Genomic DNA, 19,772 nt, shown 5'->3' with positions numbered 1-19,772 from the left:
TAATTTTATTATCCATATACTTTCGTTTCCGCTCCCTTAGGATTCTCTTTACTTTTTTTCGTTGTACGGCATACCTTTCTAGGTCGTCTTGTTTTTGCGAATGTAAACTTTTTAATCTCAAATCTGATCTTTTTTTTAACTCTGTTCTGCATTCGTCATTGAACCAGTGTTTTTTTCTAAATCTTTTAATTCTTTGTATGTTCTTCGACGTAGCTTCCTTTATAGTGTTTGTCATTTTCAAGAACTTTTGTTATATATTACTCACAGTAGTACTATCTTGTTTGGCGTAGGTTTCTTGTATATCCTTTTGATAGTCCTGCTCTACCTCAAATTTTCGCAGTTCTTCAAAGTTTAATTTACGTTGCACTTTCTTTTTCTGTTTATGCTTTTTAATTATTGCTTCTCTCATATTAATTCTAATCAAAAAATGATCTGAGTCTACGTCAGCCCCTCTGCACGTTTTCACATTTGTTATTAAATTCGCAAACTTCTCTTGTATTAAGATGTAGTCTATTTGATTAGTTCCATTTGACACCGGAATTTTCCACGTTCCTTTATATATATTTTTTCTCCTAAAATTATCTTCATCCTGTTTTCAATTTCGAATGTGATTAATCTCTGTCCATTATTATTTGTATTCAAATGTTTACTTTCACCCCCTGTTATGTTTTTATATATATCTTCTCTTCCAACCTTTGCATTGGCGTCGCCTATAATAATTTTAGTATCTTGTCTGGGCATTTCTTCACACAATGACTCTAATTCTTCATAGAATTCATCTTTCACTTCTTCTTCTTTTTTTTCTGTTGGAGCATGTATATTTATCAACGATATCATGTTCTCTTTTCCTTTAATTCTAATTGCACACATTCTGTCAGATTTTACTACGAATCGTTTTACCTGCTCTACGTCTTCATGTACCAGAAAACGCACTCCAAAATTCCTATTATTGCCTCCACTTGTATAAAACGTGTATGGACTAATCTTTTCAACGTTGTTTCCAGTTAAATGTGTTTCCTGTATTGCTAAGATGTGTATTTTATATTTTTTTAGTTCTTCTATTATCGTAATTAATGCTCCCTCCTCGTATACTGCTCGAACATTCCATGTCGCAATATTTAGGTACATATTCTTATTTTTTATTTTGCTATTTATGTTCAAACTCATTTTCCTGTTCATCGCTAGGGTCCGTTGGCATAATGGGCCATCTTTTCCTTTTTCCACTACTATATGCCGTTTTTGGGTCCATATTTCTAGAATTTTCTCGTTTGAAAGTACCATTTCCGGCCCATACCCAATTTATACCATCCACAGTTAGTTTTCTGTACCCTATCTTTACATTTCTACCTTCAGCTCTTAATTCCTTGCTTTTATTTACGATTTCCTGCCTCATGTGTCTTTCTTTTTCGGTCAGGTCATCGTTGATGAAGATCTTTTCTCCAGTAAGAAATCTGAGTTTGCTTTTTTCTTTCATAACCTTAATTTTTTCGCCATAATCCTTCATTTGTACCAGACATATATTGTTCTTTAACTTCATTGCAGATTCTATTTCGACATCCTCTTTTAGGTGCTTTTGTATAAAGTGTTTTACGTTATTTTTTAAGAGTGTTTCATCTGTTGCGTTTATTGGTAGACCCGTAATTACTATGTTATTTCTTTTTATCTGTTTTTTAATTCTTTCTACTTTGTTTTCAACCTGGGTTAATTTGTTTTTTGTTTCTTTCAATTCTTGATTTATCTTTATATTTTCTTTTTTCAGCGCTATCATCTCTTCTCTATATTCCTTATTTTCATTCCTGATTTCTTTCAATTCTCCCATCATCTTCTTGAACATGCTTATAACGTCGTCCAAATCCTCTGAATCTTCTTCCTTTGGTTTTCTTTTGCTTGGGGTTCTGTCAGTTTTTTTTCTCTGCGGGAAAGGTGAAGTTGACCCTCTATCTTTTCTCGTCTTGCCTTCTGACGCGTTATCATCACTGTCCGTGTACATCATATCTGTTTCTAAGGACCGCGAAAGGAACTAGATTCGCTTCAACCGCTCAAAAATCCAGTTCCTATCAGTCCTCAGATTGCAGAACTAGTTAACAAGGGAAATATGACCTTTAACATTTTGACATTTAAGATTCTTTAAATTTAAGTGATTATTATGCAGTAAAAAATTATTTAATTTTTAAAGGAATACATTTGATGGAATTCGTCGTCCTATATTTTTCCCGTAAATCTTCTTTTTTTTTAATGTCTTTCCCCGAGTTACTTCTTATCTAAATTATTACTTATCCTAGAAAAAAACTTCTTACCTTTTCCAGTTCGGTGTCAGTAAATCTTTTCTTTGGAATATATTCAGGAGCCAAATACCCCATGAGATGGGTAGAAAGCTTTCCATCGCATAACGTACTAGGACAAAGCTTGACTCTACCTCTCGAAGAGAACAGAAGAGATTGGGGAGTAACAACTGGTATGCAAGAACTGCCAAAGGCACCATCTGAAACAAAATATTTGTTTTATAAGTATACTTAACCCGTAACCAGTGACGTCCGATTTTACTAACATAACCGGTGACGTCGAGTCTCCGGGACTCATAATAAATATTCTGGTCTCATTCAAATTTAAATAATTATTTTATCACATTGTTTATAATAATCTCTTCTTTAGGCATTTTTGCAATATCCTATTGCCTTTTTAGTTCTTTCTGTTATTCTTATTATTAACATTTTTGTCAAAAGTTGCAAATAAATAAAGTACGGTGTTACGTCGCAAAACTTATTTTTTTTTAATATTTCTAAATTTAGTATGTACAAATGGTTTTAATATTAGGTATAACAAATATTGAATAATCTATGGTAATAAAAATTATCATCAGTAGTCTAAACGCAACGGAACGTGCAGGGGGTAAATAAGGACAACAAAAAGGGATTATTTTTTTTATTCTTTTTCAACGTTACAGTTTCTACATATTTTATGAGATCAAGTCAAGCAACTGGGTTTTTTACAACAGACGCATAAGATGTCTTCCTATGAAGTTATGATGGGCAAATGTAGCAATATTTTCGAACTGCTAACAGATCTTCTTGAATAGAAGGAGGTTCAACCACGCACAGTATTGGCTTTATGTTTTCTCTTATTTCTGTCAGGATTCTGCTGTTATACATTCGTTGTTTCATGTGTGCTTCAATTAAGCTTTTAGCCAGTACCTTCATAATATCTTTCCTGTCTAAGGGTTTGGATTCTCTATAACACTGATACATAACGAAAGCGTTAACTGTACTCATATCTAGTATTTTGTAAAATATAGCCATTGGTCAACGTTGCGTTCTTCTGGACGAACTGTAAACCGTACATTTTTTATCCAAAGCATCAACGCCGCCTTTCGTCATATTATACAGACTAATTATTTCTGGTTTTTGTGTTTTTTCATCTACGGCTATACTATGATGCATGGAGGATACTAGTATGACTTTGTATTTTTAGGAACATACGAAAGAAGGGTAATGTCTTTTGTAAAACCGTATCTAACTGAACCTATGCCTATCTCTCTATGCCTTTGAGGAAGAAACTCATGAGGAATATATCTTTTAACCTTTTTCATAGTTCCCACATATGTTAGGCCATTAGATTTCAATAACTGAACTAGTTCTATAGACGTGAACCAATTGTCAGCTGTCACATTAAGATTACTGCCAAATAATGGCTTAGAAAGCCATAACACAGATTGAGTAGGTTAAGCAAGCTTTTTCTCAGTTACTGAAAGGCCCATTCCGTCGGAATCTTGGTCTGTATATACATACGCATTGTACACATAGTTGTTTCTTGCATCTGTTAATATCATAATTTTAAGTCCATATTTCCGTGGTTTGTTTGAAATTATACCTTTTAAAGCGTGATCTACCCCGGAAACCAACTAACATTTCATCAATGCATACATATTCACCAACAGAAAACTCCGTTTGACAGTTTTAAATAAAAGATTCAAATAGTTCTTGAATTGGTGCTAGTGGATTTACCGATTTTCGTTGTTCTCTTGTGGAAGGGTCATCAAAACGTAAACAAGTCAATAAAACTGCAAATCTCTTGGCACTCATTACGGACCGAAAAATTTCTCTGCCCGTTCCATCTGTAGATGTCTCATTTATGTCTTCATCATTGGACTTAAATACTAAGGTGTAAATCAGTAAGCCTAAAAATGCTTCCATTTCGACCTGGTCGGCATTTTTTAATTTCGGCCTATTTTCGTTTTTGTATTTGACCCTAACACTCGCCAATTTTACATTTGTCCATTCGACTACAACATTTAATATTTGATTTGTAAATAAACAGTTCTAAATTTCCTTTGGTGGTGCCGAAAGACCAAGAGACCTAGCCTTTCCTTGCAGCCCCGGTAAATGTACAATAATATTATGCTTTTGAGTACGAATATTTTTTGGAGCACTAGCTGACCACTTAAATCTGTTTTTACCATAAAAGTAGTTTGAAGATCTTGACACCAATATATTATTTTCATCATCACTGGACGAGTCTTGGTTTAAAGTTTCTGGAATATTGTCTTCTGGATCAGATTCACTATCAGACTGCTCAGATGCCGACTCATGACTGCTTTCTATTACCGCATCACTGTCAATATCATCAATATTACTATATTCAGAGTCCAAATCATTGAACCAATGTAACACTTTCTCTTCAAATTTCGGATCTGTAACACTAACCGATTGTGACGTACTTGGTCGATGATCCATTATAGTTTATACGAAGAAATATAAAACGCTCGATAAAAAGTAACTAACGGTGACGTTGAGTCTCGCTGACTCCAATAACGTCTGTTCTCGCAAACGGCTAAACGTAAACTAATTAAACAAAAACGCTTGGTTTATGAACTATTTTTAGAAAGGTACTTAGCTGCAGGCTATCCAGAGTGGTCCGCTTCAATATTTTAAACCGGTTTTTAATTTCGCAAGAGTCGCTCAGGCTCCACGTCACCGGTTACGGGTTAAATATTAAAAACAATTTTTAGTACATACATACAGTACAGTACATAAAGTACAACATATTACGTAGTGTGTTGCAGTTTTGGTCCAGGTGATCTGTAGAAAGAAGTGTCACCTTTAATAACTATTAGAATATTTATATTTAAAAAATTACTGTTCTATTTTACTATTTCATATTGCAATAATTTTTCTATGGTCATCCTTTTTTTCGCATTTCATTTTGTATTTTTTATATATTATTATTATTTTTTTGTGAATTTCTTCTCTCGCTTTTTCTTTCTAAATTCTGTAATTAGATTTTACCTCGGTTCCGAACTAATAATCTTGTAATCTACACACATAGATGTTTGCCTACCAGTGAAACAAGCCATCAAGCGCACTAGTTATTTCATGCACAAGTCGTGAATATTTTGATAATATTTAGTTTAAAATATGTGGTGAAACATACGCAATTAACTTTAACAAAGACTTTTATTATATTATATTAAGAATTAACCAATATATTTTGCTCATTGCGATGGTACTCAATAATTGTAAGCTTTTTCCTTGAATTTTCCTAGAATTTAAAGCCATTAAACTGTAAACTAATTTTCCCTTTGTAACGATGACATCACTTCCCGGTGGCTGGCCCTTTCTCTTTTATGCCCGCAATCTTATCAACAACTTACCACTACCATAGATGCGCGCTATGCTGTAGATGGAATACCGGCCAAAAGTATAAAACTACATGAACAGCGACAGAGAATCAAGTTTAATAGAAATTAGTAGCAAGGAAAAGACTCAGGCTACGATATCTACAGAACAGATCACAGAGCCAATTCAGAAGGAACCGCTATCATGGTGAAAAAAGCAATACAACACCAACACATTCCAACACCAGATAGCCTGGTCACAATGGAAGGCACGATTATCCGGCTCATGGCCAAAAAATGAAACACTAAATATAATATCTGCATATGTCTGACCCAATGATCCAATATTCAACGAAGACTTGAACCTAACACTGAACTCAGAAGAGCCCACAATCATAATAGGTGACCTGAGTGCGAGATCTCCCAATTGGTTCGACAGGACGACCAATCGTAATGGAAGACTGCTGTGCGGCTATCTCGAAGAAAGACCCAACACATATGTAATCAGACCAACAGATCCGACATGTTTTTATGGAATACTTCCCACACATCTCGATATTGCAATCCTACACAACGTGGGTCAACAATACGAAATACATTCGTTAAACGAATGCGATTCGACGCACAACCTAATTGTCCTGACCCTGGGTGCAATAGAAACAAACTATCTGCAGCCTCACAATAAAAAGAAGACAAGTTGGTCAAGCTTCAAAAGAATTGTGAGAGGAAAACATCGACACTATCCCAACAATTAACAATATCACAGAGCTCAAAGAAAGCGTAATAAAAATAGAGCAAACTACACTACGAAGTGCCATCGATGCCAGCTCCAAAACAGAAACAATCACCACACAGAGCGAAGATTCAGGGAAATTAGCAAAGAGGTTAAAAACCTAATTAAAATACAACAAAAAATAAAATACAAGCGACACACAAAAGCAGCTAACGTACCGAGATACGTTGCTGAAAGATTCCTATTTAGAGAACTACAGCAAATTAGAGTGACTGAAATTATGAAAGATAAAGCAAGGACAAAGTTCGCGGAACTAGAGAACCATCCAAGTCATATAATGCGAGAGACCATGAGATATGACGCTTTCCACCGATGCGATGGAAGCATAAAGACCTAAACAACAGATAGTAGAATAAAATTAAATAAAACCAAAGAGAAAATAAACAAAATACCAGGGAGAAAACAAAAATCACCGGAGAGAAAATAAAACACAAAACAATAACAACAACACACAAAAGCGGATAGTTTGTAGATCTATAAAATCGTGGACAAGCGCAAGTACAGTGTAGGCCCAGGGAAATTGATTATTTTTTAATGTATACAATAATTATGATTTTATGTTTCAGGACATCCTACAAACAAAAACTACAAGAAACACAAAAAAAGGCTTCGGCCACCAAAAATTTTTTAAAAACTACTAACAAAAACCGGCGAACAAGCGGCCACAAAAAAATATTAACAAAAACCTTAAACAAACCAGGCAAGTAGACAAGATAACAGGAATAAAGCGACAAACGATGTCCTAAATTGAATCGGTTAGGGAACCATGTTGGAGTTCTATTACCTAGGACTCCCACATGAAGAGCATTTGGCTGATATTTGTGCCCCTATCGCGGATCCGAGTGCTATAGGGGGGACAGGGATATTCTGGAGTATTGAAGCGTGGTGGAGTGACTCCTGTTTTTAATCCGAATTAATACACCTCGCTCCAATGAATTGTTACACCCGACCGTAATTCTTAGAGGTGAACATGTATCACAGGCTGGGTTTAATTAAATTGCTTGCTTACTTGAGAGAACCAAGTTCGATCTGGTAAGAGCTTCTATCTCCGAGTCAGTATTGATCAGAGACAACCGTCCTTTTATGTACCTGTGACGGAGTATTGCTGGATCGCTTCCGATCCTCACCTGGGTGGAGTATTGATCGACCGGTTCCATCCCATCTCTCGCCTAGGCCGAGTATTGATCGGCCAATCCCATAGTCTTTGGGTATTGACTAACGATCGTCCTTTGTCTTTTGTCTTACCCATCCGAACGCTGCTACCATTTATTCCTGTTCAGCAGCATCAACTTCGGACCGCAGCCCGTCGAGTTTACCTACAAGGATTCGTCTTTTTTACTTTTTACATATTGTATAGAAGTAAATTTTATTTTTGTTATTTATTTAAATAGATTTTATTTAAATTAAACTTTTACTGAATCTGGTGTGTAATAGAACTTCCCGTTACAACTTTTTATGTCACTTTTTTCATTCTGCAAACTAGTTATGGGTTTAGGATTTTTGTGTTATGTCCCAAGACTTTCCCAAAGTTAACTTCTTTCATTTCTTAAAGAAATATTTGGCTTTAAAACTGTGATACTTGTGACAACTTTAACATGATGTCACGTAATTCATTTCATTATTCCAAACTTAGGATAATCTGAGGTGCTGATCTTAATAAAATAAATTTGTGTAAGATTAAACGCACGAAAGATCCTTTCACTCTTTATTCATCTATAAAAAAAATTTTCAGTAAAAGTTTGGAACCACTTTTTATATTGTAACCATTGAACGACCGATTAGAAACAGTGGGTGCCAATGGGTAACAATATAACTAGCACCCAAAGTTGGAAGCCAATGTGTAACCCTTTTAAGTTTAAGTTTTCACAAACTTCAATAAAACTGACAACTTTCTTTGGGAGCAAATTTTTAGACCCTGTTTAGCTCCTTCTCTTAGGTATGAGAACATCTTAGAAGAAATGAGTTTGGCTTGATAAAACAAACTAAGATATTAACTAATCATATTTATTGTATAAATATAAAAATTGAAAATTTTAATATTAAATTAAAATTAAACAAAGCAAATCTTCCGATAGCTTTACATAAAAGAGTTTTAAATGATATTTATGGCTTCTGACGTTGTCTTCAAGTAGTTAGGCACAATTGCAGAATTTAGTGGTTAGTTGCTGATGTAGCTAAATCTAGATACTTTCATGTGTATCTTCATGTGGCCATTGAGTTCTGAATAGCAGCTGTAGTTATTATTGCATGGTCGGCCATGTGCTGTGGAATTCTTTACCCAAAAGGATGGACAAAAAAAGACCAAAAAAACTAGTCTACATACTGCGGTCCGTCGCTATGGAACTAAAAGCCGATATACAGAGCAACACCTACAAACAGTACTAGAACAGGTTAAAAGTGGAATGCTGAGTGAAAGGCAGGCCTCAAAACAATACGATATCCCGTGTAAAACAATTCGAAATAAATTAAAACGAAATCATTCAAAAAACGTAGGAAGACCTACAGTATTTTCTCAAGAAGAAGAAAAGTCGACAGCTAAACATGTTATTTCTTAAAGTGATAATGGAATTCCAATATCTTTGTTTGATGTGAGATGCATTGCACAAAGTTACCTAAATTCTCAAGGGAGAGAAGTATCACAGTTTAAGGAAAGTTTACCAGGCTGGGATTGGAGCCAATTATTTTTGGAGAGAAACCGCACAGAACTTGCTCAACGGTTTCAAACGAATATTTCGAGAAGGAGGGCTCAAGTAAATGAAGAAATAATAAGTAAGTTTTTTGATAAATTTCTGATGTCGCACCCAACAATATGTACAATTACGATGAAACAGGGTTCCATGACGTTCCAGCAAAAAGAAAACTTTTATTCAGAAGAGGGTGCAGGAATCCAGAGAGAATCATAAATTCAACGAAATCTTGTTTTACCACTTTGTGTTGTACAAATGCAGATAGAGAGTTTTTACCTCCATATGTAATATTGAAAGATAGTCTGAAGTGGTCGGATTGGATTTTTGGTGCACCTAATGGTACGAAGTTGAACACCTCAAAATCGAGCTGGATTGAAAATTCTGTATTTGGTGACTGGTTTGAGACACATTTTCTACCATGCGCCAACAAAAACGAAGGTAGAAAGATCTTGATAGGCGACAAAATGTCAGCACATATTTCAATAAAGTCATTAAGACATTGCAAGGAAACATAATGTTCGTTTACTATTTTTCCCTCCAAACTCTACCCACTTACTGCAACCGCTGGATGTGGGGTATTTTGCCAGTCTTAAAACATATTGGCGCCACATTTTAACCCAATGCAGAGCGACCAAGGGAGGAAGAAAGACAGTAGCTATGCCTAAATCAGTATTTTGCCAACTTAAGCAACCCTAGACCTCGGAAAGGACACTGCAGCTCGTAATCTCAAAAAGGGCTTCAGGAATTTATCCCACTGACAACAACAAGGCATTGCTAAAACTTCCATTGTATGCTCGACCAATGGGTGAAATAAATAAAGATATTGGAAAAGAGTTTAAATTATTCGTAGAAAAGATTCCTGAAAATGATTTGCAAAACGTTACGAGGGCAAAAAAATTCTGTCTTCCAAAAAGTGGCAAAAGCGTTTCAGTGGAAGACGTAAACCAGTATTATCAAAACAGGAGTTCAACTACTAGCAATACTAAAAAATCTATACCAGGAGGTGGACCGAACCCACAAGATGTAATAAAACCACGAGGTGGACTAAAAACACGATGTGGACCAAAACCACGAGGTGGACCAAAAACACGAGGTGGACCAAAAATACGAGGGGGTCATAGATCGCAAGGATCTATTACGATCAACAGAACTGTTGAAGAAGCAGAATACATACCTGCATTTAAGGACAATGTGCAAGAAAATGAAGACGTTGACGAGATAAATCAAGAACAGATGCTGGATTATTGAGATTTGCACGGTCAGCAAATTTTGGAAGAAACCAATATGACTGAAATTATAGTCGATGACTCAATTGGCTACAATTTCAACATTGACAATATGCCAGTAGATATTGTACTGGCAGAAAGGACAGAACAGGATCAAATCGTCAGTAATGAAGTAAATACATAGTAAGTAGAATGAAGGAAAATAAAGTTAAACATTGCAGTGAAGTAAACAAGGAACGCAAGACAGAACAGAACAAACTGGAAAATCAGCAGAAAAAGGACTTCGCATTCCCCTCAATCATTTTCCTTGGGTGAAATTCAAAGCAAGAAAGATCTGACAGAAGCTAATAATTTTAAAAATCAAGAAATATCTTCTGGATTGTGTTATTTTTGTACTTTCAATGTTTCTCTGCATTCATTAGGTATAAAATGTAAGAACTGCATAAGAATATTTCATTTGAGGTGCATTGAAAATAACAAACTTCACAAATCAAATTCTAATATGTTTATTTGTGCCACTTGTTTAAAGAAACTGTGATTCACCTATCAAGTGAAAAATTTAATATTTCTGTTGGTAAACTAACGAAGAATGTTTATTTAGTATTGTTTTGTATGTCTTTAGTTTTCTAATAAATATTTTTAAATTAGTTTTAAAATACATATTGTTGAATCAACCCATGAACAGTCATATAAAACAGAATGGTAACCAGGCCTGGGCTAAACATTTTGTGCTGTGTAACAACTGTGTAATTTTTGTACATCCGAAGTAACCTAATGCACTCTTGCAAAGTTGTCCTGATAGTTTAAAACACCAAATATATAGGATTTTCCTTATAAATGTAGATATGGATCAAAGTTACACCCATAGCGGGTCTAACTTTGAACCATGCCAAAAATGTTTTTTTTCTCGATTATACTTGCTAGTTTTGCAAATTTTTAAGCTTGTCATTACCGAACTATACACAGTCATAATATAATATAAAAGGACAACTAAGGAGGTCAGTGTAAAAATAAATCAAGAAAATATTTAACAAGTGGATCAAAGTTACCCCGAATGACTGTAACTGCATATGAGACGAATTATAAGTTTAAAAGAAACATGTGCGGAGAAGAATATGTATGTATAAAACAGGTCAAATTATAAAGTCACATATAACACAACTATTAATTAGAAATGTAAGTCCTAACTCCAGGAAAAAATTTAATATATACATGAATTTATTTAGCAGAAGAACTTAAATAAGCAAAAGACAATTTGCGTTCTCAAATTGTAGCGTTTTATATTTAATATCTATATAATAATATAAATTCTGTTTTAAGTTTTGTATTCAGTTGTTTTTGTCGTTGAAAATGATTTGTTTACATTCGAGTCCCCTAATATTCCGGTTGAAAAGAGGTTCTTAGAAAAAATATTGCAAGTCAGGTATTCAATTTTTCTAAAACGTAATAAAGCTGAGAATATTTTTTTTGTCTTTATTTACATTAAAATTCTCCTATTCTCTGTATGTATTGTGAGGTAAAAAATTTCCAGTTACCCAATTTAAAAGTAAATAATCAAGATGTTTTTTTGTCGGTTCGTTGCTAAGAACAAGGTCACGAGGGGTATTTTTTTTTTTAGTTTTGAGACCACAAACTGGCTGGAGACGGGAAGGGAAATTATTTGGAGTTGAATTTTGTAAAATGTACGCAGAGAGGAGAGAAGCAGGAGATTTTAAACGGAGAAGACGTTTTGCGGACTTTGAATCAAGGGTCGATTCAATGTTCTTGGTGGTAATGTCTTAAGGCCGGTTAAGGTGATTAATTTACTCTTTGCAAATAATTGCAGTTTAGAAAAGAGTAACCACCAAAAGATTTGTGTAGATACCGGAAACTGATGAAATTATTATATAGGATGTCCCCGTCGTCAGCTTGCTTCTTCCACCGAACCTAATTTACATCTCTTGATTGTTCGTCCCTGAGTATGGAAATGGTTGCTTTGTCCCTGTTTAGAATATGTCCAGATAGATGTCCCATAGATGTTTAACAATTTTTTTTTCAAAGTTAAGTGCGAAACAGTGAAATTCAGGTAACTTTTTAAGCGATTAAATTTTAAAGTAAAGACAGATATTTTTTTGCTAAAGTAATAATTGCTTTCATAACAATTTAAAAATTGTAATATTTAACAACTATTTTAACCCACTTATATTTTGCAACTATTTATAAGGTATATTTTTTGTGCCATTTGTATTTTTGATAACTGTTTGTGGTAAGACACAATAAATGTTAAATTTTGTTTCTTAACATTTGTTTCTTTTTTTAACTAACCTTTTGAGTTTCCGTTTGAAAAAGATATGTTTCTTTATGTTTGATAATTATTTCCCTAGTTACAACTATCTGTTGTAATGGGTATAATTAAGCACCTCGAAGTGGCGCTCTTTATAAATTACTAGAGGTGTTTCCTGTTTCCTTTTGTTTTGTTTGTCCCAAGTGATTCATGACCCTTTATTTCATTGTGTAGTTACCCCAATCTGACACCCTTTTCGTTCACTTATCCACGACCCCAGCTCTCCAGCTAACCCCTGAGTGCCGTTCGCACATATAACGATTGTTTTGCTTGCCCTATCTTCACCCCCATAGTTTCACTCCCCAATTTTCTACCCCATAATCTTACCCTGAGGTAGGCAAAATATATATCGTTATAAAATGACTATAGGTGGCAGCACTTGTTTTGATAGATGGCGGACGAAATAGGGATATCGTTTGGTGACATTGTAAACTTCATAGGAAATTTTAAAAGACCCCTAGGTGAAGGGCAAGCAAGCTCATTATTTTTAAAATTTGATGAAATTTATACCAGTTTTAAACTCTAATTTATTCAAATTTTTGACATTTATCCCTATTTTATTAGTTATTTATTTTGACAGCAGTTGACAGCACGGTCAGTTGAGAACGCGAATATAAAAACTAATATAATACACCTCTACAGAAACCTCTTAAAATGACATGAGAGAGCAAAGTTGCCAAATGAGAGATATACTTTGTCGACTGAAGTGAGGCATAGAAATTTATAAGTTCCTTGTCTGTAACATAGAACAGACTGGAGTCAAATGCAGGAAATATCACCGAAATAAATGAAGATTGAAAATGAAAAGTACAGCTTAAATAGGATATTTAGTTGATTGAAGAGTTTAATGAAGAATTGAGCGCCAACTATTTTTATAATAAAAATAGTAAAATAAAAGATAAAGTTAATAAATGAATAAAACCAAAAGAAATTAAAATAAAATAAATATTTAAAGAAAAATAACAAACATTTGACGTTTATAACGTTAGAATATTTTAGATAAAATACAAAAATACTACTGAAAAATAAAGTTTTATTACCAATAATATAAAACACAATGTTCAAATATATTACTTTAGAATTTACTCTAGTATTGGATTATATCTTCAAAACTATTCGTTTCCCACATCTGTTAAGGATCGTACATAAGTAAATCCATTGAGGACAACCACTTTTGTTTCAGGGGATTAAATACAACCTGGAGTCATGCCAGATCCACCGTAATATATAATTTACCTCCCAGTACTTGTCTAGTCTATCTCTTGCGTCATTATTCATAACTACAAACCCTTCCTGACCCATTATTAAATAGCTTGTCCTCAATATTATCCTTACTGTCTTAATTTACAGGGTGGATATTTGAAGTGCTTTTTGATATTACTTAGGAGATTTGAATGCTTTGGATTTAAAAATTCGTTTGGAGAAAATAAAATTTATCAAGTGAAACAAAGAGTGTAATAATTTTGCAATCCAATCAACATTTAATTATTTGTCCGTGAAGTCTAGAAGTAGGCTCGTGAAGTAGACTTTGGATATATTGAGATAGATAGATATATTCGAAGTTCGTGAAGTAGACTTTGGATATATTTAGTAGTAGATATATGTCAGGATTGTCAGGAAACCTGAAAAATTAGATTATTGGTACCGTGCAAATCATTAGAACTATCATTAAAAACCACAGAAGATACTGGATCACCAATATTACGGGAAGAAGTCACCTACGCCAACAAAAACACAAAAGAGGGCAAAGCTGCCGGACCAGATGATGTGACCATCGAATTATTAAAGCTCATTGATGAAAATGTTATTGATGTAATGGTTGAAGTTTTTAATCTAATATATCAGACTGCCACAATCCCCAGATAATGGCTGCAATCGACCTTTGTAGCAATACCCAAAAAGTTAAGTGCAATATCCTGCTCAGATCACAGAAAAACAGCTCTAATGAGTCACACCCTTAAAACATTTTTGAAAATGATACACAGCAGAATTGTTAAAACTTGAATATAAAATTAATAACACACAATTTGGCTTTAGAAATGGTATGGACACAAGAAATGCTTTGTTCGGCTTGAATGTGCTGGCCCAGAGATGCATGAATATGAATCAGGACATGTACTTATGTTTTGTAGATTTTGAAAAGGCATTTAATAAGGTTCAACATAAAAAGCTTGTAGAAATATTAAAAGGTAAAAATACTGACAGTCGTGATATGAAAATTATATCAAATCTATATTGGAATCAAACTGCCAAGGTAAGAGTTGACAACCAGAACAGCCAAAATATCAAAATGCAGACAGAAGTCCGCCAGTGTTTCGTGCTGTCACCATTACTTTTCAATGTCTAGAGTGAAGCGGTATTTAAAGATGCGCTCTCAGATTCAATAGATGGTATCTATCAATGGAGAAGTTTTGAATAACTTGCGTGTTGCAGACGATACAGTAATGATGACGGATAACATAATGCAATGACTTAATGAATGCTGTCATGAATACGGACTAAGGATGAATTTAAAAAACACTAAATGCATGATCATGACTAAATCAGCAGATGCAAACATCCAATTGATTGTTGAACATACTGTAATTATATGCAGATAGTTGAATACAGTAGTGCAGAACTATTTAGAGCGGCAGTCAACAGGGTCCGCATAGCCATGATGCCATAAAAGATATGCCATAAAAGAAATGCTTAATATCGATATCCTAGGAAAAATGTAAAAAAATTTTAGTATTCAAGAAACAGTGATCCAAACCATGGTGTAGGTTGTAACGTAATATTTGGCCTACCAAATACGGTATTATTATGGGGGTTGAAAGTTGGGGACAGAAACTATTAGGGTGGAGATAGGGCAAGCAAAATAAACGAAACTTATGCGAACGGCACTCAGGGTTTATTTGGAGTAGCTGGGTCGTGGATAAGTGAAAGGCAAGGGGGTTGGATTGGGGCAACTACAAAAAAATGAAACAAAGGGGTGCTTACATAAGTCTCTTGGAACAAACAAAACACAAGAAACACCTTTAGCAATTTAAAATGGACGTCGCTTCAGGGTGCCAAATTATAACCATTACAACAACTAGTTGTAACTATTAAAATAATTATTAGATATGCAAAATATATCTTGAAACTCAAAAAAGGGGCTATAGACTTTTTCTTCTAAATAAATAAAAAAATGGTTTAAAAAAATAAATCAAACAGTTATTGTTGTCTCACCACAAACAGTTACAAAAATAGACAATACAAAAATACTCAAAAATAGACAATACAAAAATACTATATTCATTGTCACAAAAGTAAATACAAAAATGACAAAGAGAAACACTTACTATTGTTACTGGGCTATAAATTGTGGCAGAAATTAATAATTGCAAATAAAATTATCTTTTTAAATGATGAAAGCAATTATCATTATTAAAAAAATGTCTATCTTTACTTTAAAATTTAAACACAAAAGGTTACCTTAATTTTCACTAAATTTCTTTACTGCAGAAAAAATCAATAATAATGCTGAGATATAACATTAATAAATTGAGGGAACCAATGATAAGGTACAAAACGGAATCAGAACTAGCTTAACATGTGCAAGTAACAATCCACAACGATTCAACTGTCCTGATGACATATGGAATAATATAGAACATAACATTCAAACAGCTTCCGGTACCATTCTAAAACCAGCAACAACACAGAAAAATAATTCATGAATTATGAGATATTCTGCATTATGGAGGATAAAAAGATAATCAAAATTCAACATCAACATTAAAAGTATTCGGAACTGCACAAAAATTTAAAACAAAAATGCAAACAACCTAAAGAAAACTAGAAAATTTCCTAATGTCAAGAATCGGACACCTATATGCTTTGCATGACGATACAAACTTTCATAGAAAGATTAAAGAACTTGCTGGTATTACAGAGAAAGCACCTACAACATTATTAAAACATGATGAAATTTGTTTTTGGATTCGGTAAGGTTATGTAATATATAGAAATGATATCTTCTCCTTCAAGTGTCGTCTTCCAATTGGAGAATGGATATCACCATCACTATCTTTACTCTATCTACCGCTACTCTGAAGAGTTCTATTGAACTGCATTTAAACCAGTCGTTTAAATTCGTCAACCATAATACTCTTCTTCTTCTCACACTCCTTCCTCCTCTTATATTTTCCTGTATTATCAATCTTATCATTTCATATCGCTGTCTCAGTAACACTACATTTCAAGTTACTGTAGCTTATTAATGTGTTCTGTTTCACCAGCTTTTAAGTCTATATTGTAGTATCTAAAACACGTAACATCTCAGAGCTCTTACTCTCAATTCTAATCTAAGCAGAGAATTGTTTTCCTTTTTACAAATGCATTTCTTGCTATTTCTGTCCTGATCCTTATCTCTGTTGTTTGATTATTATTTTCTGAAATCCAGTTTCCCAGGTTTTTATTTTGTATTTGTCAACCCTTTCTATCTCCCAAATGTATGTTTTTTGTGTATTTGTTTTCTTTGATATTATTATATATACGTAGTGTTTTATATGATCATATTTAGTCCATATTTTTTACAGAAATTGCTTGTCTTGTTTAGTAGTAGGTGAAGCTGTTCAGCAGAGTTTGCAATAGTCACGAAGTCATCTGCATATCTTATATTGTTTATAGTTCTTCCGTTAATAATTATTATTACTTCACCTTCAGATAGTAATGCTTCTTCAAAAATGGATTCACTATATACATTGAATAGTAATGGAGATATAATAAATCTCTGCTAACTTCTCCCTTGATTTCAATTTCGAAACTGTATTTGTTATCTATTCGAATTTGTGCTCTTGGATTCCAGTAAAGGTTTGTTATTATTCTTAAGTCTCTTTTGTTTATGATTTTTTCTTTAGAATTTTGACTAATTTTTCATGCCTTACTTTGTCAAATGCTTTTTCAAAATCAATGTAACAAACATGCACAACCACATTCATATTCATGCATCTTTAAGGTATCACATGAAAAGCAAATAACGACTCTCTGGTGCCTAGTCTGTTTCTTAATCCAAACTGACTGTTATCTATTCCATCTTCCAGTTATATATATATTACAACAATGTATTATTTTCAAGAATAATTTGAGAACATGACTTATTGATAATATTGTTTTACATTCACTGTGGTCTTTAGCGTCTGTATTTTTAGGGATAGCGCAAAAGGTGAAGAATAACCATTGTTTCGGTATATTTTCTGTTTTGTATATTGTGTTAAACAAGTCTAGTGTAGACAAGGCTAGATAACCTGTCAACAGGTCAGAATGGTATGGCCCAGAAATTTTTGAATCTGAGGTTCATCAAACTCTAACAGCAATAAAAAATCGAAATAGTCTGGGTCATGTTGATATACATACTAAAATTCTTAAAAATTTCGACCCTAAACATATCTCGTACTTGTTTAACCGAATATACCACTCGGGCAAAATGCCAACTGACTGGTTAAAAGCAACATTTGTAACAATTACGAAAAACGTACATCCTAAAGACTATAGTGACTATATATGACCACGGATAGACAAGACACCAATGTGATGAACCGACGACTTCAAAAGAATTGGGACCAATTGAACAGCAGAGGCACAGAACAGAAATATATATGGAAATATCTAGAGACTGCCTATGTTTAACAATGGGCAAATTAGGGTTGATTGATGATGATGATGATAATAATGATGAGAAGACGATAATGATTTAAAAAGAAGTACGTCAATTCCAAATGGCCCTCGATGGAAAAAGTAGATGCATTCGCACAAACACAGCACATCTGGCAAGATCGCCGAAAGAAGCGACCCAGGCCAAAGAAGAACATCCTGGCCCCGAAATCTCCGAGAGTGGTTTCAAGGGACATCGACTAATCTGTTTCGAGTTGTTGTAAACAAAGTTATTATTGACAATATGATCACCAACGTTCGATAATCGAACAGGGTACTAAAAGAAGATAGCCCTTACAATATGTGTGATAAAACTGTAAGTAATAGACCAAATGTTGCTAGTCTGCGCATTAGACATCAATTGGTGGGTATCACGTTACCTAGTGGAGTTTGTTGTTTAGAATTAAGGTAGGCGCAAAAATATTTGCTTGGGGGGTGCTAAACATAAACAAAGGTAACTTTTGCCCTTAATTCGAAAAAGTGATAGTCCAAAGACTTAATAAACAAAAGAGAAACTCACACATGGACACGATTGTTCACATGGTGGACTGTAAGTTATGACGTGAGCTAAAATAAAGTTTTACCATCGAACTGTTCCCAATTTTATGGAAGACACTTTAAGCCAGTATCAATATATAGATCTGTAGTCTTCTAGAACCTACTGCCCTTATATTTACCATTGCTGTAGCTCTTGATTTACGTTACATGCAGGATAATGTAAGCCCACATACTGAGGAACCATTAAAATATTTATTGCTAAGAAGGATATTAACTTCCTGTCGCAGGGCGTTAATACCATCGAATATATATAATATATGCTCCAGAGACAGAAGCGCTTCACATCTACATAGTATCATATTCGCAAGCAAATAATTCGGGTGCTACAATTCATTGGATTGAGGGAGATTAGCTCGTGTAATCATGAACTGCTCCACCCATCTAGACCATCCTTAACCCCGATAGCACACTAATGTGCTATAGAGGCTTCAGAACAGCAGAATGCTAGTCACGTGAAGCCCTGGTTACAAGGACTCCCTCATGATAACCTACCCCAAACTACGCAGGATAGTGTGAGGTGCTTTAGTACCGCTATCTCTAGTGACTTATCATCAAACTGTATTGCATGCTCGGGCGCCGTGTCCCCGCTCGGGGACTTGGCGCCCGTTTCTGTCTTGTCCGTTTTTAACAGAACGCACAGGCAACATATTTCCAAAATCTACTATAATCAAGAATAACATGAATTATGCTAAGTGGTCTGGACGCACTGGTATGCTCTGAAATATACATGTGTCAACCAACTGATGACACACCTATATAATTCGTAATTCATAGTTCCTTGTACTAATATCCTTTAGTTTTTTGAAGCTCTTTATAACTTGTAAACAGCGAAACCGGTCGCCCAATCTTTTGTTTAATAAAAATATACAACCTAACACGAAATGTAAATATAAGT

General features: G+C 34.2%; 1 protein-coding gene across 3 annotated transcripts in view; it reads right to left on the bottom strand.

The window, feature by feature from the left end:
* The window catches only part of LOC140432397 (FERM and PDZ domain-containing protein 2-like), a 778,164-nt gene that overhangs the window by 197,267 nt on the left and 561,125 nt on the right, over positions 1-19,772 (bottom strand). For all 3 annotated transcript variants that reach the window (XM_072520269.1, XM_072520270.1, XM_072520271.1), the window contains one exon: positions 2,298-2,482. In XM_072520269.1, the coding sequence (XP_072376370.1) occupies positions 2,298-2,482 (185 nt within the window). The remainder of the gene's footprint in view (positions 1-2,297; positions 2,483-19,772) is intronic.

This window comes from Diabrotica undecimpunctata, chromosome 1, assembly GCF_040954645.1.
Source record: "Diabrotica undecimpunctata isolate CICGRU chromosome 1, icDiaUnde3, whole genome shotgun sequence".
Classification (NCBI taxonomy): Eukaryota; Metazoa; Arthropoda; class Insecta; order Coleoptera; family Chrysomelidae; genus Diabrotica; species Diabrotica undecimpunctata.
The sequence above is the reverse complement of the archived record's forward strand: the minus strand, read 5'-3'. Positions and strand labels throughout refer to the sequence as shown.